At 39.6% G+C, this 26,821-nt stretch overlaps 2 protein-coding genes across 2 annotated transcripts; one reads left to right on the top strand and one right to left on the bottom strand.

Moving 5' to 3' along the window:
* The first annotated feature begins 1,917 nt into the window (after positions 1-1,917).
* Positions 1,918-12,425, top strand: LOC141789939 (cell division cycle protein 20 homolog B-like). The gene is made up of 12 exons (XM_074669511.1): positions 1,918-2,042; positions 2,337-2,396; positions 6,765-6,981; positions 7,222-7,322; positions 7,628-7,679; positions 8,019-8,135; positions 8,754-8,971; positions 9,131-9,225; positions 10,125-10,353; positions 10,501-10,626; positions 10,707-10,830; positions 10,996-12,425. The coding sequence occupies exons 1-12, from the start codon at positions 2,004-2,006 to the stop codon at positions 11,094-11,096; spliced, it is 1,479 nt and encodes a 492-aa protein (XP_074525612.1). The 5' UTR covers positions 1,918-2,003; the 3' UTR covers positions 11,097-12,425.
* gpx8 (glutathione peroxidase 8 (putative)) lies at positions 3,423-5,338 on the bottom strand. Its single transcript, XM_074669510.1, has 3 exons — positions 5,080-5,338; positions 4,657-4,918; positions 3,423-4,026 (listed from the first exon to the last, which is right to left on the bottom strand). Exons 1-3 carry the CDS (start codon positions 5,284-5,286, stop codon positions 3,863-3,865), a joined length of 633 nt encoding a protein of 210 aa, XP_074525611.1. The 5' UTR covers positions 5,287-5,338; the 3' UTR covers positions 3,423-3,862.
* Positions 12,426-26,821: the final 14,396 nt, after the last annotated feature.

The raw sequence follows: 26,821 nt of genomic DNA on the forward strand, positions 1-26,821 counted from the left end.
GTATCGTCATATGTTGCATCTGCATCCTGCAACTCAAAATAGTCTCACACTTTATCTCTTTAGCAACACTATTCCTGTAGTACTAAGGACAAAGGACTATTTCCCACAGTATAATTTTTATGATTTAGATGCCCTTTTCCTTATTATTCAGATAAAATGTATGTATATGCAGAGGCACATCATATGGAGACCCTGGCCCCTTTGTGAGCCACAGTCCTGATCATCGTTAACTCTTCCTGCTGACAACGTATATCAAGTGCTTGTTGTCAAACTTTACACAACTGTTCACGTCAGCTCCATCCACTTTTACAGCAAACAGTCGGTCAGTTATCGAGCAGTAGCGCTGTGGGGGGAAAAGCACAGAGGACCTGAGCTTTGTTTAAGCTGCTTGAGACACATTTGACCGGTTAAGCTACCGCCAAACTGCAGGGGACGACGAAGGGGAGGGGAAACACCCTCGATGAGTTTCTAAGGTGACTAAAGCCAAACCTGCAGGGGGCTGCAAACCAGACACGATCCCGTGGGAAGGAGGTGATAAACTAAAAAAATATATATAATTTAGCTCTACTTCAGAGGGATGCAGAGTGGTGTATGGTTTTCAGAAAGGCTGATAAAAGAAACCCCAAATTCAAGATTTTCAAGCTATTTTCCAATAAAGTAAAATGGCAATGTATTCAACATTTTAAAGCGATTAAAGCTCAGGGATGTTACAAAATGAAGACAAAGAGAGCCTAGAGCAAAAAGAAACTTAGTGCATTATGTTATATTACTCTCTAGATTTTGGTGGACTCGTGAGCGCGCCTGTATGTCACACAGCTCCAGGCTCGAGCACGCGGCCAGAAGCTGAGCGCAGAGCGCAGATGGAGATGGCAGGTGGCGAGAACGTGCGCTGCTCTCGCGCCGTTCAGCCCACTTAGCGCCACAGCAGCTCGTCATTTTGACGGTGGGACCCGCGGATAAAGGGCTCCTTCCCGCAAAACTGAAGAGTGGAATGGTCTGCAGTTTGGGCTTCTGTTACTATGTGAACAGCTCATCCCAAACAGCCTGTTTACTCAAATACATCTGCTTCTATTGTGCGTTAGGATAGATGATGTTTCTTTACTTTAAAGGGTATAGGCTTATAAATTGAATTAGGCTATGTTACTTTATTTGGGTTATCTAGAACAGGCCTTCCAAAATATTCTGCATTTCACTAAAAAGTCCAGGCTTTATTTATATTTTAATGATTATTCCTATTTCATTTATAATTAAATTTAATAATGAATACTTAAAATTTAATATTATCAATCATGTATTGTTTATTATTAATTTAATTAAATAATCAGATAATTAATCTTTTTTAGGCGTCCTTACTTGAACAAAAATGTTGGATCAAAATACTTTAACCTGATATTTTTGCAGCTAAAGATGTCCTGATTATCACTATTATGACATCAAGATATCTGTTATTTATATGCCAATCAATTAGCATACAGCCTATACAACATTTTTTTAAAACGACATGGGATATTATTTCCTATTAAATGATTTAACAGATGACTTTGTGATTTGATACCCCTAACAAAAATGATTTCGAAATGTTTTGAGAAGCCAAGTGGCAGAGACTGAACGATGGGCTGGCAAACGGCAGATAAACTGTGTAAACTAACACTTCTTACAGAAATAAAAGCCTGTCCTTGTCTGTTGTTATCAACTGATAACAACATCGTTGTTCTTTTAACTGTTTCCATTTGTCTCCAGTGGAAACCGGGACGCGGAGGGAATCCCTAAACATGAGTGCTCATTAAGAGAAAAAAAAAAAAAAAAAAGGAGGTTGACTTACTGAAACTCCCAACCGCCAATGGCAGATCGTAGGGCGCTGCTTCCCGCTTCATCATCCGCCCGGGGAGACTATTTAGGAGACGAGCGCGTGCAGGAGGGCAGACGACAGGTGCACGAGGCACGACTTGCTCCTCAAAGCAGCTGAGAGGGAAGGGAGAGGTGTTTAACTTAAGACATGGGAAATGAGGATGCGTCTGAAAAGTGGATATTCTTATGACTGGGTGAGTAGTTTATAAAATATATTGTAGAAAAAATAGAAGTAGTTGTCTATTAGTTTAGCTACTTAAATATCACTTATGGCCTGTTGCTGGCCTTACTGCTACCAGGCAACAGCTCAAACTCCAAACACACCTGAACTTCTACACTTACTTCACTGTTAAATGTTGAAAAAGTGAAAACAACCTCCTGCTACTCAAGTTTTAGTGAACTAACCCACTGCTTTAAAAAAAACAGTTAACTGAAAAAGACATTTTCAGACCTTTGTCTTTGACCACTCCTTCTGTTTCCATAATCAGGAAAGCATGAGGAGAATACAGAGAGACCTGATAGGAAAGAGACGACACTGTCCCTTCAAGGTAAGAGGACAAGTAAGATGTTTTAAGTTTGGTTTTGTGTTGACAGCATCCTCTTCAGCAGCTCCAGGCTTCAGGTTGTGACAGTGTGGCAGTGTCCTGCTTCTGGCTGTGTGCTCTCTGACTGACAGCTGTCAGCTGCACTCCTCACTGACACTGGCCTCAGACATCCTGAAACATGCTACCCTTGATTCATGGCTAGAATTAAACAGAAAAAAAGTGTGCACAATATCATACTTGACACTTCGAAGATAAAGATTCTAGTCAAATCTGAGTATTTGCATACACACGTTGAGGAGCTGTGTCTGGTTGGGAGGCAGTGTAATGTTAGCTGTCGTGTCTTTGGCCAGCTCACACTGCTCTGCTGCCTTAACAGTCACATTTACGTTACTTACAACATAAGCTAGACAATATATTATAGCTTAAAGTTACTCTGGTGAAGTTTTCTGCTCTGTAATTGTGGCTGGCTGGTAGGCAGTGTCTTGTTAGCTGGTTGTTTCTGTGAGCACCAGCTTACCTGCTGCTGCCCTCCTACTGTCCATTACAATCATCACAGGAGACTTTACAGTTCACTTCTATTGGTTCAAAACAGCAGGACAGGATCCAGCTCTTCTGGGTTTTCATATCCAACTCAGGGCTGGAAGGGTTGAGCAGTTAGCTACAAACAAACAGCAGTTTACACCGAAAATGTTTGACTATCGAGTGATCAGTCTGAGCAGTTCTCCTTTAAAAAAAAGTCACATTCTGTCATACTAGCTTTTTAAATATGATTATTTTCTATCTTTATACGACAGTAAACTCAATTTCTCTGGACACACAAAATGGGGATCATACTTTTTAACCAGACTCTTTAAAAGTAAAAAAACAAAACACTGTAATGATCAAATCAGCAACAGGAACAACAGACAATTTTATGTTGCATGACACATCCTTTATGTACTTACGAAATGTTGATTTATTCATCAGTTCACTGACTAAATCATTTAAAGTAACTATGTATAAAAACAATCTTTACAAATCTGTGTTTAATGAAAGACTCATTTTATTTTAAGATGGACTTTTAAACTTTAGGGGGAATTAAAAGAATTTGTATTTGTATGTAAACATTAGAAAGAGATGTAAACACTAAGCAGACGTTTGTAAAAATCCAGCACTTTAATGCCAAAACAATCCTTCAGCGGCAGCAGTGGTCTCTATCAGGAATGTTTATCATGATTGTCTCATCAGACACAGGATGGTCCCCTCAAACACAAACAGACTCATACATGATGACAAGCTGTGAGGGACTTTTCTTTGACTTTGAGGCTTAAACTAGTGATTTTCTCCTGTATGTGCTTGGAGTAGGAATACCACCTGACCACACTCACGGTCACGGTTCAGAGTTCAGTCAGTCCTCTGCTGGAAACATGAACACAACACAGAGTTGTGTCAGTCATCAGAGAGCCCCTCTCTGTGGATGTAAGTTCCCATCATAGCTCCTGACGCTTCTTCAGGATGATTTCTCGCACCATCGTCGCCACTTCTTGTCTGACGCTCTCCATGGATTCATCTGTTCGCCAGAAACGAACCACTTTCCCCTCCGGACTCACAAGAAACTTCCAAAAGTTCCACTTAGGAAGTTTCTGCACAGAGTCTAAAACAACACATCAGTGTACACACATTATAAAAAGATAAAGGTCACATTCATTTAGTGATTATTTATACAGTTTGAACCAACAATCAGCTTTTTTTAACCTTTTGAATGTGTAATTTCTGCACAACTAAATGAAAGTGAACTGAGAGTTTATTTTAATCTTAACACTTCCTAGGCAAAGGGACCCCACAGAAAATCTTTGTGATGCATTTTCCTTTGTAATAATGTGATTATAGGTGAATTTTATGGGTATTTTTTGGGATGTGTGTACTGTGCCTGGGGGTATGGTATAAAAGGAAGAACATTATGCAGTTTACCAAGTAAAAATTTACCAGTAACAGTAACGCAGTACCAGATCAATGTAGTCTTACAGGTGGGATAATTAAAAAGAAAGGAATCTGTGTTAAAAACACTTAAATAATTGGTCTAACATAGTTTACTCTATCAAAACGTATCAATCACGTATCAAAGTCTAGGCTGCTTCATCCACACATATCTCCATCAGTTTAACTGAACTGAGACACAATTATTGGTCGAATTCACTGTCAGAAGTCGAATCTAACTGTCCCCTATCTATCCCAACTGATCTTTGCAAAATGTTTCCATGGGGTCAGGGTGTTTTCTGCCCACCTGTGATGAACCGAAAAGCAGGGTCCGCCTCTGAGCCCATTATTTTGATCTTGCTGAAGAAGGGGAAGGTGACGCCGTATGTGGATTTGCTGTAGGCCTCGATGTCTCTGCTGGTACCCATCTCTGTGTCCCCAAACTGGCCACATGGAAAGGCCAGGACGTTGAAGTGAGAGGTGCCCAGCTCCCTGTGCAGCTCCTGCAGAGACCTGTAGTTCGCCTCCGTGTGCTCGCAGTGACTCGCCACGTTTACAACCAAAGACGCCTGGACAAGTTGGAGAAACAGGGTTAAATCTGCAGGAAGAAAAGCTGAAAGAATCAAGTATGATGCACGACAGTCTGCCCTCAGGTGACACTGGATAACTTGTACAAAGTGTGCACAGATTTCCATTTAAACTTATCTGACGGGTGATGATGTGGACCTACTTTTCCTCGGTACTTCTCCAGAGAAACAGTCCTTCCCTTCGCGTCTTTGACCTCAAAGGAATAAAAATCCTCTGGTTTTCTGGGCCTGATCAGCTGTGTCTGCAGGAGGAACAAACAGCCCACACCGACTGTCATGCTCAGCAGAACTGTCAACTTTTTCGCTTTTGGATTAGAGGACTTGGCAGGGTAGCCCCCTAAAGCCTCCATCTTGGAGGGGGAAGAACGAACCCGAGGGGAGGGGGACTCCGGAGGAAAAAGTTTCTGGGCGGATCAGTGAAGGGTTGAGTTAAAGCAGGCGAGAAAACGCTACAGTGGAACCGGAAAGAAGGTGTTGGGTTTTACAAAATAAGAGCATATTAAACATTACAGTTAGGCTTCTAGCCTTCAGCATTAAGAATAAAAAACAGAAGGACTTTCCAATTTCACGTTACCAGTGAGCAATTGTATGGTAGGCCGGGAGTGCAAAATACAAAAAAAAAAAAAAAAGAAAAGAAAAGAAAACAATAAAAGACGGATTCAATAATAGATTGAATATATATAGATAAGTGATTAAAACACAAAAGAAAAAACAGAAAAGGTTGCTTTTTGTTGTCCCAGCCTTCAACTGTAAGGAAAGTCTGTTTTTTTTCTCCAACCCACCATGACAGCCACCTGTAATACTATCTTGTTTCAAGCAAATGCATAATAATTAACTAGTTTTCACCATGGTATCAGCATAGTGGCATAGCTTTGCAATGTTAGCAACCACCAAGCAACAATCTCAAGCTCCTCAGCAACCATTTAACAAACACAAATGGTCGGATGACTTAGCCAAAACAATACTATTCAAACCCTGCAGTGCAAAATTAGGCCCTTCTTCAAAAGGCCTACCTTTAAAAAGTTAGACAGACAGCTAAAACTCAAGTAAGCCTCTCAGAACTGGATGTAGGAATGGGTACCTTTCACATTTGAAACGATACAGTACCTAGCAATCGGTATCGGTACTCGACAGTACCAATTTTTTGGTACTTTTGTGTGTTGATGTGGTAAAAAATATCAGTATGTTTAGTAATAAAATGTAAATTCTTTTCCATTTAACATACTTATTCTTCAATATATAACCTTGTAATGTTGTGTTCATGTCCAGCATGGAAAATCACCTGCTCTTCTTCTTTTTTACAGTCACAAGGATGCATTTAGGTACCTAAACATAGTACCTTTTGATTTTTACGCAAAATAGTACCTGGTACTTTTGACAGAATTCGGCCGGTATTAAAAGTGCCTGATTCGGTACCCATCCCTAACTGGATCAGACCATTGTTTGTGCAAAATTTCCTTTACTGAATTAGCATTTGCATAATTTAGCCAAACAAGCTAAGTGCATCTCTAAGTACAGCCTTTAATCCTTTGGCCTCTCAAAATACATCAAAATCAACTAGCAGTGGCTGTTTAGTATATTATCGTTAAAATAAGGTGAATAAACAAAAGTTTTACTCGTCTGTACAGCAAATCAAGTCTGCGCTTATGTTAGCTTTCGTCAGCCTTGTTTTGAAATTCTTACCGGAAGTTCATCTCTTTATTTCGCTTTACTGACAACTTTAAGTTACCTTTCGATGTTTGTCTTTGTTTTTATGAAAGTTTGGGGGTTCAATGATTTAAATAAGTTTGACCGAAACTATTTTCTTGTTTGTTATTTGTGTCCTCAGGAACAAAACGACTTCCAACACGTCTCATACAAGCGCTTCAGGAGGAGGATAAACCAGAGGAGCTGCAGTGAAAGTCCCGCTGCAAGTACACCTCTGACCACAGGGGGGCAGTGTGAGGTCAGCTTTGAGTTTGACACCGTCTGCCAGAGGCTGGAGCTGGACTCTCCTCAGAGACAACATGAACCAGAACACAGAGTCCCACAGGGAGACCTTCAAGGTAATAAGGTCTTTAACATCATAATTCACCAAAGTACTCCATTACAACCTTATTTAAGATTTTCAACTTCACATGATACTCTTTATTGACATCAGCATTTCCCCAAATGTCCAACTTAAGTGAACTACGAGTTTGTTTTTGTTTTATATTTATGAAGTTCAAAAAAATGTATGTTTAACAAAAACACTTCCAAATAGTCTGTCAATGAAATAATGCTGAGTTATTATCTTGTATCATCAGAGACAGGGATAACAGGAGATGGGATCAACCATTCACCCCAGATCACAACACATAATCTAACTGCATGTGCACGACCTGCTGCCGAAAATGCCCCAGAACAGGTTTGTTACAGAAAGTAAAAACCTTATCACAGCGTAGAGATTTTCACGTGTTTGTGTCATCCTCCCACGTAATGACATAGTTAAAGATTTACAAACTGATTAAAGAAATTATGCATGCTTTTTAGGATTAGAAATTAATCCATGAATCTGTGAAAGAAAAAAATAGATACTTCATAGCCCCCTGTTGACCATGGAAATTGTTGTTTGAAATGGCCATTGAGAGATAGCTGGGAAAAAAAATATTTAGGATTTTTTTTTTTAAAAAAAAGGGGGAAAAAATAAATAATACAATCTTTTGTTTGCAGGACTGGGTTTGGAGAGCTGCTGATCAGGACCATGGAAAATCTCAGCTGGCGGGTAAAGCATAAGAGTGTTTTTTTCTCTCTTCAACTACTTACGTCACTTGGAGGAAGAAATGCAGACACACAGGAGATATGGCTGACTGCGTGAATGAAATTTAGAGGAGTGATGCATGATGTCATTCCAGGAAATGAGAATGAATGTTTCTCGCTGTCTGCACAAACGTCATACAGAAACCTAGTGAAGGTCATCTTAATTTTTTAAAAAAATATTATTTCCACTTTAATATGTATGAGTTTTTTTTATTAATGGGACAGTGTGGATGTGTTCCCATTGATATCAGACCTTTTGGTTTTTGTGTAAATTTGTTTTTTATTATGCATCCTTCGTCGGCAGACTTCGATGGGAGCCGTGATGATACGCAGCCGTTTGCGGTTTTGGAAAAACCTTCTGTGCGTCTGCACGGAGAGCCAGTGATGAAGATGGCAGCACCATCACTGCTGAACGACTACTGTAAGATGGGATTCAAATCTGCATTATTCTCAAAGACATCTACTTTTTCCTCTCAGTGATTCTAGGATTGGGGGGGGGGTTCAATGATCAAATTCACAACACAAAAAACGTGCTTCATGCAAACAAAAAATACAAAATAAAAAACAATGCAAATCGTTTTAAAATCTTTTAACTACATTTTATGTCATCTCTATGATGTCTTTCATTGGTCTCTGAAGCTCTATTTTGAAACCCAAACATCAACAGTCATTATTTTATACCCATTTTCTTTGAGGTTGACACTGCAATCAATACACGTTTCTCATAAATATATTATAAATTTGTTTCTTGTTTCAGGATAGAAAAGTATTTTAAGGTGTGTGGGAGATGTAAGATGCCCCTGTACTCCACAACTGTTGACCTTTGTAACGTCAGTCAAAAGTTCCCACTGCCCTTTTTCCACACCATAGCAAGATCTAAATACTCTGCTGAGTGAAAACATTTTTGGAAACACCCCATGCTGCTGGTTTGATCTGTGTTGCTACATATGAACACCATAATAAGACTGTTTAACTCTGCTCTCGTCAGGCACTGTGAAGCCTCTGTAGTCCTCTCTTCTTTTCCACCTCCTCTCTTCAGACTCTAATCTGCTCGACTGCAGCTCTAACGGTATGATTGCATTAGCACTGGGCTCTTCTGTTTACCTTTGGAATTCAGAAACCCAGGCTCTGCAGGGATGCCTGGAACCAAACCCCAAACCCTGTCCTCCATTCCACCACACCAAATCCATCTCCAGTCTGTGCTGGAGCAGGGACGGCAGAGCTCTCTGCCTCGGGACCAGCCGAGGAGAGATGCAGGTGAATACTGATGGGTTTAAAGTAGAAGAAGAACAAAAGGGGGATGGAAGCTGCGTTTGTCAGCTGTGGTTTTGTGGGGGCATTGCTTCAGGGGAAGTGTAACACCACTCTTTGTTCCAGCAGAATGACAGTTTGTGGTTTTTCTCTTTGACTCTTTAGTTGTGGGACGTTGAACAGAACCAGAGGCTGAGGTCTGTGCCGTCACACCTCTCTGTGGTCAGAGCTCTTTCTTGGAAGCTTCAGTTACTCAGCAGGTATGTGCTGTCACTGTGCTACACAAAGTATAAAACCAAAACAAATTCTAGTCTCATTTATATAAACTCTGACACAAGTAATGGATAAATTCTGTATATGGTAAGTGCTCTTGTATGGTAACACACATACTAGACAAGACAATGGGACAACAGTGCTTAGGGTAAGAAGAAAGAGGACAGCTCTAAGATAAAATGCAAGATAAGTTAAAAAAAAATCAGTAGACAAGATAAAGATGTACCATTCATAAAACAAGATGAAAGAAACAGTGCAAGGAATAGAGAAACAAGTTGTGTTGCAGTTTCTCTTTTTTGTTGATAACACAGATGGCCGCTGGTGCAAAGCTGTTTTTGTAGTATCTGGTTTTACAAGCAGGTACCATGAACCCCCAACCTGATGGGTTCTGGGTGGAGATGAGACTTTCCTTTCAGCTTGCTAGACCATTTCATCATTTGGTTAAACATTTTTTTTTTAAGGATTTCCAAACCATGAAACAAGACAGAGAGATAAAACTTTTAAAACTGTTGCCTCTTGATTGGAAGCCCTGTTTTTATGAAACTCAATGATCATGTCTTTCTTACTTACCTACATCTTTGAAACGATAAACCAGGAGACTTTTAAAGCCCTGAATGAGCAGGGGGTTCAGACACTATGAACATCTTTTAAAATCGACTTTGTGACCCACTCTGGTCTTATTTTTATTTCCACTTTGTATTTATTCTAACTTTGATTTCTTTCTTTGTTTACATGGATGAATTCACCACTGAGTAGCTGCAACCTTAGTTAACAAATTAAATAAGTTGTAAGTTGCTTCTGCATCAGAAATCTAAAAAATAAAGCAGACTGCAAGAAAGCTGAAACAATATTATAGTGGTTCGTGACAGTTTGCACAACCTTCCAGTGGCTCTGCTCTCGGATGCATCCATCACTTTGACCCTCGGGCTTCTACACCTCTGGTGGGCGCAGCCAATCAAAAAGAGGGGATCTGCAGCCTGCAGTGGTCACCAGGAGACGACATGCTGGCCAGCGGCTCAACAGAAGGTCTCCTGTGTATATGGGATAGAGACATCGCAGGGTTCACGAGATCACGTCAAACAATCACTGCGATGAAACAACCCACGGCTGTGAAGGTGAGTAAAAGCCTCAGATTGAGTCCTGTAGGAATCCTGCTTCCTGAATTTAATATTTGAGGTTACTTTAGAGAGTGAACCCTCTCTGTCAGACAGAGGGTGTTAAAGTAACCCCTCAGCCATTCAACACTGTGTTTGTTTGATCAGGCGATGGGTTGGTGTCCATGGCAGAGTAAGGCAATCGCTACAGGAGGAGGCTGGAAAGATGGAGAGCTGAGGATCTGGGACACGGATTCAGCAACTTGTGTGACTTCTGTGAACACAAACTCGCAGGTGATTGAAACTTAAAGTGGTTGTTTTTTTCCTGCTTAAGAAAAAAAAAAAAGAATAATTTTCCATTTCTCAAACTTCAGATCTGTTCTTTACGTTGGGCTGAGAAAAGGAGATATGTGGTCACAGGTCACGGACTTCCTCATCACCAAATCACCTGCTGGAGCTGGGACTCTCCCCACCTCAGCTTCACCACACAGCTCACAGGTAAGAAATCCAGAAAAGCTTAATGAGCTGATGTCACAGGAAATAGTTGCTTTTGATGTTGATGGTATGAGGATGATTTTATGTTTACTTTCACTTCATCAGTACAGTTGTGAGTTTAAGCTTAAAATGTTGTTGAAACTGTTTTGTTTTTTGTCATTTGTACAGGTCATTCTCAGAGAGTCCTGCATGTGGCCTTAAACCCTGATAGTACCCAGATTTTCTCTGCTGGAGCTGATCAGTGTTTTCACATCTGGGACGTGAAGTGATCAACACAATGTTCACATTATGTCAGATGAGGTCAGATGTGTTTACCACCTGTGTCTGCAGAGACATGAAGCCCGTTGTCTTGGTAAAGCCACTGTGAAAGAACATTTCCTGTCCCTCTTTTGAAAACCAACCACAAAATCGCAACAGCTTCCTCACCGACTGACTGACGCAACAAAGTAACATGTCAAGATTTGACTCCTATTTTCTATTGTGTGTTCTTTTAAGGAGAAAATTTAAATTTTGAAGGGACAAACTTTTTTGTGGTTAAAACTTTTGAATGCAGGTGAAAGAAGCTCAGAAAGCACAAAACATAGTCATCCTCTGGTGAAAAAAAAAACAAGGCATGAGTATTATGTGAAAAATATGTCAATTCTCTATCTTGTTTTTTACAGATAACACAAAAATTTAAAGTGAACGAATAAACAAAAACTTATTGACTGACGTGACTCTGCCCAGCTGCTCAGCTGAGACTTATTCTCATCTCATTGTCTCAGAGATGTTCTTCACTTCTTTACTTTCTCTCATTCAAAAGCTAAATAATGAATCTGACAGAGCTTTATTTTCTCAAGACGCCTTGTTTGCAAGTATGTGACCTGACAACACTCAAGAGGAAACTTTGTGCAGAAGGACCTGTGGTGAAGCCTCCCTCAACAAAAAGATGAGACCCCCATCTCGTGTGAAACTTCAGGTGGTTGAAATGTTCACAGGCTAAGAAGTAAAGAAGACAATGTGCTGCTAAATGTGGTTTCAAGTTCTGCTTTTTAAATACACCACAACGCTTTCCATTAAGTTACAGGCTGATGAGTGAGTTACCAGAAGACAAACCAACAACACAGAAACATTAATAATTCATAATTAACAGTAATTGGTAAAAAAAATGGTGTATTCTACAATATGTAGTTATAAAAGTGAAAGCCAAGATGCTTTTCAGAGCCTATAAGATATTATCTGACACTGACACAAGCTATGAAGCATTTTTGGTGTAGCCAGAGCTTAGCTAGCCATGACCTCATCTTGCATGCCTTGCTATTGTTTACAGTTCAACCCTGAAAAACAGATTAAAGTTAGACAGTATTGTTTTTGCTGCACTTTGACACAGATTTATTTTACTCTAAGATTATACAAAAAAGTTCTATTGATTTCATGATGGTTGTGTTCAGTAATTTGAGCTTTAAACTTACAACAAACACTTTATTTCTAGATTTATGACCCGTTTCTGAACGATCCTCAGTGTCTGTATTCAGCTCGTCTTTTCTCTCATTAAACTCTGTTGAGTTTGTGAAGTTTCATGTGTATAAGTCTGAGCCGCTGCAGCGTCCAATCAGAGAGTGATATTCCATGTGGGGGCGTGTCTGTCAGTGAAAAAACTTGCGCAAAGCCAGCTCTTGTGTTACCTCAATCATAGCTCCTCGGATCAGTCTCCTCCATCCTCTCTCCTCTCTCCTTCGAGCACAATTATTGCTTTGTGACAGTCTTCAAAATGGCAGCTAATAAAGTAATTCCAGTGCTACAGAGGGGATAGGAAAGAGAAGCCAGAAATTAACGCATTGAGACGCCACATCAACTTTTTTTCCCCATTGTCAGTCTTCAAAATCTGCTGGCATGCCTTCAGATGATGATGTTATTGGACAGAAATTGGATGTCACACATTGATCTGAGCCCCCAGTTTGGCAATGAATACCTTTAGGGTTTTTAAGACACAAAAAGAAGGCATTACTTAAAAAGAAGAAGAAGAAGATGGATAGACCTTTCTCCATCTTTAGGGCCCATGTCCACTAAGAACATTTTCTTTTGCTTTGGCATCATCCACAACCTTTATTTCAGACCTCTTCTCACTAATCTTTTCAAAACTATAAACTTTGTCATGGAGTACCTCTGCTTATATCAGCAGTGGATATTGAATCTGTTTTGAAATGCTGTGTGTGCTTCATTTTTGCTTTCATTTTAAATCATTTTACAAAGAAAACAAACAATTGGCAGCAATCATGTCACAGCATTCACAGCCGCACTGGACTTTGGTATTAAGCTCTTGAAAATCTAGCAGGGTAAGTTTGTCATCCACACAGATGTGTGAAATACATGATCAGTGCAGCCCCACTCCTTCTTGACTTTTAGATTAATAGGTGTGGGAGGAGGAAGTGCCTTTTCCAGCTGAGAGCACATTGACCCACAAAACCAAACAAATGCTGAAGCTATTTTTGTATCTAAGATGCTAAGCACTCGAAGTATTGAACTACATTTATTTTATTAAAAGTGACTTCTTTTAGCTTTTTCTGCCTTTATTCAGAGAGGACAAGACATTGGATAGAAAACAGGGTGAGAGCAGGGAGTGTTTAGTAAGAGGGCTGCACTCATAGCCCTTACCAGAGCACCTGAACTGCAGGAGGAGAAAATTGGAGCCACCAGTGGACACAAGCTTTTTTGCTGGTTGCAGACTTGCTGTAGAAGCAACTTGTCAAAGATAGTTGCTCCCTTACGCAACCAAAGTCACTCTCTGCTGGCAACTGGGCAGAATGCAAGTTTACCGCTTGCAAAATTACTTCATTCATGCAATACTTTGGATAAATAAACAGAATAGAAGTTTGGGATCCAAGATCCTCTTTAAGACAGAGACTCAGTGACACCATGTAAAAATAATAGAGTGTGTGATTTATCACTGTATCTACCCAAACACAGAGCAGAAGATGAGCTCACTCATGTAGTTAATGAACTCCTCACAGCTTCGGATCTTTGTAGTAACTTATCACCACGATAAAAAGTGACGAAGTTCAATGAAGCTGAGTTCAACCAGACTCTAAAAATAGATTTCAGGGCGGAGCTGTGAACCGGTATTTTGGAGCCTGCTATAAAAGCTGAGCACAGTCCACCTGGTGTCCAGTTACACTGTAAGTCTGTTCTGGCACCTTGGTCTCCTTAATGACACACTCAGTTGTTTACATACAGATAACATACTGACACATTCACAAGTTAAGGAAGCTCCAGAGTTTAGTCTGTGAGCCGACATATTTGACATATTTTCATCATGACACCTGACATTTTTGTTTCACATCACTCATGGAAACATCCAGAAACTGCTGATCATTCCACATGGCCACTCCCATTTTTCCTCCAGCTCTTGCATCATCACAGAGCCGAGTGATTAAACTACGAGCCGGAGGAGTGTTTGGCAGACAGAAAGCAGAGTTTAGTGAATGGCAGACAGCAGAGGAATGACAAAAGAAATCATAAACACAACCACAGACCGCTATGTGCATGTCGGCCTGTGAGACACAGATTCTGCAGCGGCTGGCTGTTCTGGGTAATTTCTGCCGGAAATTCTTTATCTCAGTTTAACCTTTGACATTGCACTGGATAAGTTTTGTGATTTTCTGACCTGGATGGAAGAGTTTGTATGTAGCCAGATCAGTTTCTCTTTGTGGCTCACAATACGTTTGTTATCTTGTTTCTTTCCAAGTGGTTTTTAAATCATCATTGCAGTTGCTTTTTGTGTTTTTGGTGGTTTTATTTAGCAGCATGCATCTAGTCTCTGTGGGGAGACAAACGTGTTTTGTTGCTGGTGTTGTGGGTCTCTTTAAGTTATATTTTGCTCCCCTATGCTGCGGTTAGGTTGGACACTAATGTTTTTGTAAAATACTCTACCTACAGATCTACACTGACTCTACTTTCTAATGTTATACTAAATACTGCAAATCTACCAAACAACTAATTCATTTGTTTTCCTCTTTTATAACTTGATTTAGTGGTGTGCCATGGGTTATTAGCGGGCCAGGCCGTCCCACAGTACGTCCTGGTTAATAGACCATTGCCCTGGTACAAGGCGCGGGAGTTCTGCCAGCAGCGTTACATTGACCTCGCTGTCCTGAGCACTGAAGAGCAATACTTCACCCTCCTCAATGTCACTGCTTCAGATAAAGCCAGTTATTGGCTTGGGCTCCAGCAGCAGGACCCGTCTGCTGGCTGGAAGTGGGTGGATGGAGAAGAGCTGGCCTATGATAAATGGTTCATAAGAAACCACAAGGTCCGTTGTGCAAGCTTTGAGGCCATGCTTGGGGGAGGAAAGAAGCTTCTGGGTCGCTTCTGTGATGAGCGGCACAAGTTCGTCTGTCAGGGTGAGTCGTGCTCAGTAGTTCTAAAATCATGACCCTTGCTGCCTTCCAGTCACATGGTTCCAGTGTTGATGTCTTTCCACTTTTTTATTCTCAGGCCCGGATCCTCCACGACCAGTGAGAGTGGACTCAGTTAGTCTAAACGCGGTGGTTCTCGGCTGGAACATCTCAGCCTTTATGCGGATGACACCACACAGCTACAAAGTGGAGATATGCACCAACACATGTGAAACACTCCTCTACTCCTACACTAATAGCTCTACATTCATGACCATCAGCATCAGCAACCTAACTCCAGACACTGAGTTCTTCATTAAAGTGTCTGCGTTTGTTGTTCGTCTGAGTGGGGATACAGGTCGCGATGTTATCCTCCAGAGTGACTCGGCAGCTTTACAAGTCAAAACAGGTAAAGCCTGAAATCAGCTCCACATACTGATTGATGCATGATTCTAAGAAAAACAAACAAACAGGTTCTTTGGTATTCATGATGACATTTTTCTTATTTCCTTCTTAGCGAAACCTTATGAAAGGCCCAAAGTCATTCTCATCATTTTAAAGCTGCTCAAATTTGTGTCTCTGGCGCCCCCGCTGTGGATTCTTTATAAAATCCTAAAAAGAAGTAAGTGCTTTCTAAATGCATAAAATCCTAGACCTACATGTTTCCCCTTCATGTTCCTCACTGGTTTCTCTTCTTTCCTCTCAAGATGAAATGAGGAGGACAGATCTTAACTTGGCAGCTGAACCAGAGCTAGCAACTTTGGAGATGCAAGGTGACCTGACACCGGAGAGACACAGAGGAATCGGTTAATAATACAAAACAAACATTGACCTCTGAAAAGAAAATGCTCTGGACTGAGCTTCAAATTGAAACAAAAGGAAGATGTTCTCTGAAATTTACTCAGTTATTAAGATGGTGGTGCACAGAGTGTACCATGGGCAGACCTTAGGAAGCATTTCTGTTAGAGATTTGAAACTTCATCTCCTTGTTACTCAGATGTTTTTAAGCGCCCATTTCTCGGTATTAGTCATAGCACAGGACGCGTTTGCACAGTTTGAATAATTATTCCTTTTATGAGCAAGAATATAGAAAAATTCAAACTGAAGGAAACATCCTTCAACTGCATCTTGATGAAATACTTGCTGCTCAGAAAAGTCCCTAAAAGTGTTTTGTTTTTGTTTTTTTTTGTTTTTTTTTTTTAATATAAAGTTCTTTTCACACTCTTTTGGTTTATATACCTCAAGTGTATTAACCATGGGGGGCGCTGGTGTCTTTGCTTTGAAAGCAGGTGTAGAAACTGAAGCCAGGCTATTAGCTGCAGATAGAGCCTGTTTTTTTTGTTTGTTTTGTTTTGTTTTTGAGTAAGTCCATCTCAAACATTGAAGTGAAAGTGTACAACATTTTAGTTTTTTTTCATGGCTTTTTGCCGTTAGAAATTTTGCACTGTTTAAAGACACATATGTGGTCCTCAGCACTGCAGTGCTGGTCAGCTGTTAAGCTCTGCAGACTTGAGGTATCATAGGAAGAGCACAATTAAAACAGCTACAATTTTGATAAAAGAGTGAATAGTTTAAACCCCAAATATAAGTAAATAAGTACAAAAATGAACTTTTAAAACATTGTGTTGCACAATGAAGAGTACACGTGAAGAGTACTGTGAATTTTTTGTTTCCGTTCTCAAAGCTTCTAGCTGTGATGCGCACAGTAGTGAAGAGCAGCTCTTCAGTGGGTGAAGGCCCACTGTATTTATTGTTTATACTCAGGGAGTAAATAAAATCAAAGAGACATTTCTGTAACTTTATTAGACTTTATTCATACTTGGAGTTTCATGCTTTACCTGTAAAGCCATACTGTCAGTGTAGTCTGAGCTGTTGAGTTTAAATGAAGCAAATGATGAAGCTTTAGAGTGAGACACTCAGGGCAGAGTTTGTGGAGTAACCACAGCAGAGACAAATCTTGCAAATTCATAGAAATGGTGATCCATTTGTATTTTCTTTTGTTTCCTTCAAAATTTCCAGTGAGTGAACAGGTATTTCAAAAGGCCATAAGGTCAAACCCTTAATTACAACACATTTTCAAACTGAAGGCTTAAAAAACTTAAAGGCTGAAAATGCTTATAGTATTTTTTAAATCTATTTTGTGCTTCACTTTTATCTTTTGAGTTTCTTTTTTTCTAAATATAGCTTTTAATCCATTGTTTTTTATGATGAATTGTTGCACACTTACATATTGAAATTGAATTCTTAATGTTTTTTTAAAAATGTGTTTGTGTGCACATCATTAGACGGTAGAGAGTATAAACATCTGTGACCCATGTGTCATGTTAGCAGGTTAGCAGGACCCAAAGGTGAAACTCTGCAGTTTAAGCTAGTTAAAGTAAAAATACAAAAAGTACTACAAAATGAAATAAAATCAATTAAAAATGAAACACAAAGAAATGTATATTTCATGTTCTTAGAAGAAGTATTTTTGACACACATATCATATATGTAAAGTGTAACATATGAGGCCTTCAGGATCTGATCATTCTGGTTTAATGTCTTGAACTATATTGTATTCTATAGTAGAAATGTATTGTAAGCAAATGCTGCTGTTCTTGTTAGCTGCTTCTGAAACTCTGAGTTTTGAAAAGTGTGAATGAAAACATAAAAATAAACATTGATTGTTGAAATCCAGAGTCCTTTTTTTCACTCATTTATTAAAAGTTAAGCAAAGTATCTTTATTATTAGAATCTTTGTTTCTTTAACTCCTGGCACTTCTTTTACATTGAGTAAGATAACATATTTTTCCATTTTAGGCTTAAAAAAAAGTTAAAGGTAAAAAAATGTGTACAGTGTACCGACTGCTTAATTCGGTATTTTTGTGTGCGTAAATACATATATGTATATTTATATATATGTATATGCTTCACACTCTCAGGATTTTCTTTGAATCATTTGAATCATGACATGATGACGATATTTAAACACTCATATCTGTATCTGACCGAATAAAGAACAGCCCTTAAACGGAGCTGTTTCACACTCAGCCCCCCTCCCTCCTCTCCTCACGTAAAGACAAGCCCTCAGCCCACAGCTGCTGATAAATAAGGCTAATGATAAAATGTCAAACCGCACTCTTCTGGTTCTTACACGTCGTGTCCATTTTGCAGACTCTTGCTGTGTCAGACCACATCCTTTGAGCTTCACATATAAAGACGAGTGTGTGAGGGTTAGAGGTGGGTTTCAGCACAGTCACAGGCACCTCACACTTCAAGATGTTTAAACTCAGGGTAGTCTTCATTTCTGTCTGCTGGACAGTTCTCTTCACTGCTCTGCCAAGTGAGTATCACCTGACACAGTTTGCAGTTGTTTACTTTCTGATGTCTTGTTTATTTGTTGTTTCTTGATTTGTTTTAGGTCACAGCTCTGAGATCATTGATGGGACAGAAGTGGCGCCTCATTCGCTGCCTTTCATGGCTCTGCTGAAGACCGATAAGCCTGAGTGTGGAGGGGTGCTGATCAGTCCAAAATGGGTCCTGACTGCCGCCCACTGTGGAGAGTGAGAATACAACGATATTAAATATGAAAGTATCACTTCACTCTGAGATGACACAGTAAGCTCTGTGTATGAGTAATTCAAGAAGTCACAGTTTCAGTTTCCATGCTTTCTGATCTGTGTGCCTGTGAGTGATGCTGCTTTAGCGCTGAGTCAGAAGCTGGTGTGTTTGTGTTTTCACTATAAGATAAACTTGGGTGCTGTTGCTGTCTGCTCTTGCAGGATTAAGGAGGTGTTACTTGGAGTGCACTCCATTGATGGACTGGAAAAAGATTCCCGACAGATGCGAAAGGTGAAGAGGTTCCCTCATCCCTGTTTTGATGAAGATGACAAAGTCAACGACCTCATGCTGCTCAAGGTAGGATGATGCTGCAGCCACTGGCAGAAGCACAAGGAGAGCATTTACAACGATAAAGCATATCCATGTTACAGGCTGCATTATAACGTAATAATATGAAGACATCACAGTGTTTTTCTTTAAAATGTTTACCACTTCAGTCAGCTAATGTTGTGTTCAAATGTTTTGAACAAAGAAAAACAGCTTCTCATGACTCATTTTCTTCACAATGACTGATGAACTCTCACTTTCAAAGGCTGTGAGAAGTTTTTAAAGGCAGCGCGAGGAGTTTTAACGTGCTTTGAAAAGTTTCACTCTTATACTGATGCATCACCAGGCTCTAAGCAGTGAAATTAAACTATTAGTCACAGGATTAGTTATTTGGATTGTTCTTTAACGCCTGTGAAAGGCAACCAAGCTGAGTTGATATCCAGACAGGAGTGTCTCTGTCAATTTGTGGTCTTTCCTTCTCCAGCCACTGTCCTGTCCTCTGATTAAAGGCACAACAAACCTGAAAATAACTTAGATAATAAAGGAAGAAAAAAATGTTTTTTTCTGTGAAACTAAGTTAGCTGAAAGGGGCATTTCTGTCTTAATGGCTTAATAATAGAGCGGAGTTGGTAACCAGCAGTACATATTTGGTTGGAGCATTGAGTAAGATGGAGGAACTCTTTAACCAAGACTTCTCTGAGTACAAGAACCAAATTGTTTATGAACAAGATTAAATGTTTCAGAATGCTTTACTTCTTGTTGCGAACAAAAAGTAAAAACATGGACATATCTCTGTATCACAACCAGAGAGATTTATTGATCCCTGGTGGGGAGTTAAGTGTACAGCCTCAAAATAAACAAACAAACAACTGACCATTAGACAAACATTATGAGTCACAACATTCAACACTCAACATGTCAGTAAAAGCAGATCAGTGAAGGGATAAGAATAAATAATGTATACAGTTGCAAGAATAAACACTGAAAAACATGAAAAAAGATGCCTTACAAGTACATTGACTAATTATTAGCCAACTGCTTTGAGTCTGTAACCTTCTGATGGCAAAAGAGATAGAAGAATTGCTCTGGCTGTCAGCTCTCTCAGAGAGGGTAAGATAGCGCCACCCTGAGGGTAATAATGAGATTACTTTATCTAGAATGAGTTGAAGAATTCTCCATGTGTGATATTCTGATATTTACTGGTATACAGGAGTGGGCATCCTTACACCAGGGCAGTGATGGCAGATGTAAAACCATCACATCTGATCACCTGTCTAATAGTTTGACACCACTTTTAGTCATTACAGAGGTGAAAAATATCTTAAAAGTAACTGTTCATTCTTATAAATTATCGAAGTCCATATAAACTATTTACTGACTCTTTCAATCCATAAGTTGATGCTTAAGTATGGGCTAAGATTTGCACGACTGGATACTGGATTTTCCTGAAACTAATAAAGTGTACAACAAAACAGCACCAACAAAAGAGAATATGACACACTACACTTAAAAACAGTAAAAGCACTACATTTGTAAGAAGTATGTTCAGAAAAGTTTGGAAGACAGCCCATGTCTTGCGACAAAGGGTGATGAGACTCATGGGAAATGTAGTTTTTATAACTGAAAAACACAACTAACATCATCCAAAAGGACTACAATCAACAAATCATGAAAACAAACTCCTCACATTTCCTTTAACCAATACAAACACAGTCAAAAAAAACTTCATAGAAAGACACTTGTGTCAGTGAAAACATTGTCCCCTGGAAATTAACATTTATCTGTTTTCAATTTCAGCTGAACAAACCCGTGAAGAAAACTAAGACAGTGAATTGGCTGAAGTTGGGCAACACTGCTGTAGACCCTGCAGCTGGATCCAGCTGTCTGGTGGCTGGATGGGGAAAAACAAATAACATCGCTAAAAGGATGTCAAACGTCCTGATGGCTGTGAACGTGACCGTGATCGACAGACAGAAGTGCAACTCAAAGGAATTTTATAACCTCAACCCTTTTATCACCAAGAGCATGTTGTGTGCTGGCTCTGATGGTAAAAACAACGCTGACACCTGTAGGGTAAGGACTGAAAACAACTGCTGGCACTTTTTCTCTCACTGCTTTGAATGTTCCTAAAAAGTTATGTGTCTATTTCTCCTCATAGGGAGACTCAGGAGGGCCGCTGTTGTACAAAGGACAGCTGGTGGGAATAACTTCTTTTGGATGGAAGTGTGGCATCAAGAACAAGCCTGGAGTTTACTCTCTTCTCTCTCAAAAGCAACTGGACTGGATCAAAAAGACCATGACCAAATCTGACATTTGACTGGTTTGATAGACGACAGCGAAAGCACGCAGAATGCAACAGGCTAATTTTTCAAGCTGCTTTTCTTCTCTCTGCTGCTTTAAAACTTAAACTGTCACAGAGGCATTAGAGCAGCTCCTCCCAGATCTGTGTTGCAGTTTGTGCTGACTCAGGGTTCAAATCATGAAACTCATTCTGTAGATGATGCTCAGCATGTTTCCTGCGTTACAGACAATTCCTGTGATATTCAAAGAAACTTAATAAAGCTGATGCACTGACTCAGACCAGACCACAAAAGTCAAATTCTCACGACGTATGTGAAGACCCCGTACAGGAAGTGGGTAATTTGACGAGTAACGCAAGAAGCACATCAGTTTCCAGTAAACCGAGAGCAGACTGGCGGTTGAACCTGTATTCATTTGCCCCTGTGATGAATTATTTTGTCTCTTTTTTTCTTTTTTTTTCACTGTGTTCTTGAATGTGAATTCTGTTGTGTTATCTCTTCTTTAAACTTAAATTCTTGAACTTCCCTCAGGATCAATAAAGTATCTATCAGTCCTTCTGTCTCTATCTAAACAACTCTGATTATGGATTTACTGCAATGTTTCCCTGACTCTCATACTCAAACCCATCACAAGGTGGGGCTCTTTTATTTGCAGAGTGTTGCTGTGAATTACAACAGCTCAGTCTGAAGGAACTCAGGTTGAGAAGTGGAGGGTCAGCAGTTTGAATCGAGGTGCCAGTTAAAAACCCAAAGTATCTGAAGTTGTATTTTGCCCCATTTAAAAAATGGCTGCTATCATGAAATTATCAAAACACTTTTGTGATACAAAAAATATATAATATACAAGATGATATGGCAACATTTTTGTGGATTTTTAAAAAGGGATTTTAAAAAAATCTCATTTCCAAAAAAAATTAATAAATAAAGAATATTTTTTGGGATATTTCTGGATATTTTTTGACAGGTCAGGCTTTACTGGGTTCGATGGTCACATTTTTTAGCACACATTACTTTTAAGAGCACCTAATTTTTTTCAGCTGAGGATGTCAGGAGCTTCAGTATTGTCAAAACATTTTTAAAGAAACACATTTTGAACCCCTAAAGCAACTTGAAGAAAAGTAAGGAGATCATGGGAATAGAAATTTCAAAGGCTTTAAATTCACACCAATTCATTCTTCATTTGTCGTAATTTTGGCATCAAACCATAAACAGGTGCCTCATGGTGCAGGAGCAGAAGTCAAGGCATTTCTTAAGTTTGTAGGATTCATGGAAGAGTACCACAAAAATTTGTTATTTCACAACATTCGTCCAATAATTCACAAAAAAAGTTCAGCTGTGACCCAGTTGGCAGACAAACAGACTTTGTCACATGACTGTTAACAACATCAGCAACAAACTGCCTCTCAGTCTGTTGTTGTGATCAGAGTTTTGTGTTGAAACTAGAAGGAAAACAACAGAAAAATAAAAACTACTTACCTTGGCAACTGTCCTGCCCCCTTGTAAAGGTGTGAGAAGAAACCGTTTCCCCACCCAGGAAATTCCAGCGTGTCCTTTATTTGAGCTCTGAGTGAATTATAACTGACCAGCTGCCTGCAGTGTTTGCCCCGTTTCCATGACCACCATCAAAAACTCAGGGCCCACCTCAGTGCCACTGAAACCATCAAAGTGAAACACACCTTTATTTACTGTTTTTCATGTGGAGGAATGCAGGAGTGTGAATTAATGTTTTTATGTGTTAAAATAACCACATCCCCCCTCATGAACAGGAGATTGAACGTTTACCTGGGTTTGCATCACCTGGAGGAGCTGCCCACCTTGCCTCGCCTTTTCCTTCATGCACCAGTGACGCAACTTCACACGCACAGACTCACTCACACTAATTGTTCTATAAAGGAAACTGGAAATAGTTATATCCTGGCAGGTGAGTCACAGCAACCTTTGTGTGCATATTATCAAAATGAATGCGTAAGCTTCTTATCGTCTCATGTAACCCCTCACTAATTCACAATATTCATTTGGTGGGAGTTTCCAACACGCTCAGGAAATGCTGATATGACATTATGAAGATGTAATATCTTACTAAATTGTTACCCCTTTGTGTAAATGTGGACAATTTATCAATTATCAACATTTCGCAACTTTCTATCATTCAGCAAATGAACAGAAGGATGGTTAAATCTGGAAGAATTAATGAGCTAGAATTTGATCATGGCTTAATATTCAACCACTTGACAGCTAGCTCAGTTTTGTGGTACATAAAAAAAGAGGAAAGGTGCGACTTCATTATTCACTTCATGAAATAAAAGGGAGGTTTAAAACTCTTGGGCCAAATTATACAACAATAAAAGAACAAAAACAACCAAGTGCTCACATAAATATTAATAATTCAAGGTTTACAAATTAAAAAATGAAGCTTTTTATCAAAAATATAAGACAAACTTTTCATTAATTTTATTAAAACATCCATTCCACCTCCTTCTTCAAAGCTCACTGAGATATGTTTACACATGTTAACAGAATCAAGGAGTGGTGACTCCATAAATAATGTGGGTAGATCATAAACTATAGTCCAGTCACACCCGTCTGTGTTTGGAAGATGATTTATCCTCGCGTATCACTCCTGTTGGTTTAGGTAAAAGGTCAAGCAAGGCTTTCGAGACACTCTTCTTATCAATCTCTTTAGAAGGTCAACAGGGCTCTTTAAACACACACACAGACATGTACACAGATACTATACATAAACATAACACAAAAAGTAAGGCAATTTCCGTTGTGTGGACTATTTCTTGGTTGTAAAAATTCTTCTTGGCAATAAATCTTGTATGCTGCAAAGAAGCGTTGTTACAACAAAGAAAATCTAGCTACCACAATTAGCCTTACTTTTTGTGCTAAGTTTATACAGCATGTAAACCCATCTACCTACTTACATACTTGCATTCACACAAGTAACCTAACAAACTTATAGGTCAGCCATGCCTCTCAACACTCACTCAGACAATGAACATTTGGTGACAGGCGGTACACACACAGGTGGACACATTTCAAAGGATGCTATTGATGATTTTTGAAGACAGAAAGATCATATATCATCTAGAAGTCACCAAAAGGATCTAAACTATGCGTTGGATGGATACATTAATCATTTTATTGCTTCAGTTGCAAGCTAACTTTAGTCCCAGTGCAAAGGTGATATTGTTGCCATCACCATCTCAAATACAGGATCAGCATTGTTATGCACTCAACATTGTGAACTCTTAACAAAGTGACATGATGAACAACACAGCTACGAGCTAATGTTAGGCTAACTTTAGCTAACGTGAATTGTGTTAAATATAGCTTTAAACTTCTTCCCAGCACAGAGACAATATGTTGCCACAAACACAAGGTTGACTTACCTTGGAACTGATGTAGACATCCTTGTTAATTTTAACCCCCCCCCCCCCCCCCAAAAAAAAAAAAAAAACAGCACCCCATTGCCAAGCCGCTCAGGATACATTGGAGTTGCTTGTAACCCATGAACACAGTTTGACTATTTTTAAACTTAAAATCTCACAAAAACTTCATAAAACCAGTTGAAAACTGACTCTTTGCAGAGCATTTCAATGGATGTCCAAGCAGAGAATGTCCACGTGTATGGGTATAGCTATTGACAATCTGATAGGCTCATCAGATTTGAGGGCGGGACTTATCCAAAGGTGAGTACGGCCAGCGGGCATACTACTCCAAAATAAACCAGACTTTAGCTTGGATAACGCACATGGCCCACCTACGTCATCGTCAAGCGTCTGCTTACATGAAGCCCAATCTTAACAGAGTCAGCACAATGAGACACAGAGAGCACTGCTACAACTTTGGCTCATGGTAAGTCCTTTTGGCCCGACACAGCCCTCTAACACCCCGCTTCTGTTTAAAATGATTGTCGAGAGATGCGCTAGCAGCGGTCATACATCATAGATCACGCGCGCCGTCTGCGTGCTTGTGCTCGTGCAGAAAAAGTTAAGTAGAACGTGCCAAAGCCAAAGCCCACCTCTCTGATGAAACGTGCCAAAGCAGAGAAGTGAATCAGATTCAGATTCAGATTTAATTTTATTAGTGTCCCCAGAGGGCAAATTGGGTTGCAGCGGGATGCACAAAAGACACACACAAGACATGAAATTACAGTAAATATATATATATATATATATATATATATATATATATATATATATATATATATATATATATAACATACACACAGATAATACCACTGAGCTATCTGCCAGTACACGCCATTCATCATTAAAATAATGCCAAAACGGTATTAGAAAATATTAAAATGCAGGTTCCGGGCACACAGTGACCATCAAAGTGCACAGAATTAATAGCAAGACACACAGTGTCTAGTAAGTACAGTGTCTGGAAGAGTGCCTATGTGCCAGTAAGATCAACAACATAACATCACTAAGGTAGCAGACACAAACTAAGATCACTACTTTCGTCTCTCAGCCTCATTCAATGCTTGAATGGAGACAGGAACAAATAAGTATTTGTACCTGCTTTTAGTAGCTTGTGGGACACACAGACCAGAGGGAAGAAGCCTGTCAGAAGCATCGTTAGATCGAATAGACAGAGCTTTCAAGAGCACCTGTCTGTTTAAGATGCAATCTAGGCTGTCCAGCTGGACACCAGCTACTTTAGATGCTACATTTACTATTTTCCCGAGGGAATTCTTATCCTTGTTACAGAGGTTACTGTACCAACAGATAATAGAAAAGGTGAGGAAATAGACTCAATGTAGGCACAGTAAAACATTTTCATCAGGGTGCTTAGGCACGGCACGGTTTGCCAGTGTGACCGCGTATGGCCACCACATATACTGTTACTACTGTTAAATTCAAGCCTGTGTTACTCTGGTCTAAAGAATGCTGACTCAGCCCCTAATCAGTAGATACTTCTCCCTGTATTTTGCAACATGCCATGAGTAACTGGTGTCTGTGCCTTTAATCATTCATGCTTATGCTGCATTGTAAGGGAAAAAAAAGAAATGTAAGCTGCATGGCGAGTAGGGATGGGTACCCAATTAGGTACTTTTATAGGTACCAACCGAATTCGGTCAAAAGTACTGGGCACCGATTCACATATAATCAAAAGGTACTGTGTTTAGGTACCTAAATGCATCTTTGTGACTATCAGACAGTGGGAGAGTAGGCAATTTTCCATGCTGGGTATGAATATAGCATTGCAAGGTTATTCATTGAAGAATAAGTATGTCAAATTGAAAAAAATGTGGGGGTTTTTTTTGTTTTTTTTTTTCAATTGATGTTTTCTACCACATAAACACAAAAAAGTACCAAAAATTGTTACTGTTGAGTACCGATACTGATTGCCAGGTACCGGGCATCAGTACCGTATTGTTTCAAATGTGAAAGGTACCCATCCCTAATGGTGAGATGCAAATTCAGAAGAGACATGTTA

Source organism: Halichoeres trimaculatus, unplaced genomic scaffold, assembly GCF_033239565.1.
Source record: "Halichoeres trimaculatus isolate MK-OKI-2021-1 unplaced genomic scaffold, fHalTri1.1 fHalTri1_scaffold_5, whole genome shotgun sequence".
In the NCBI taxonomy this organism is placed as follows: Eukaryota; Metazoa; Chordata; class Actinopteri; order Labriformes; family Labridae; genus Halichoeres; species Halichoeres trimaculatus.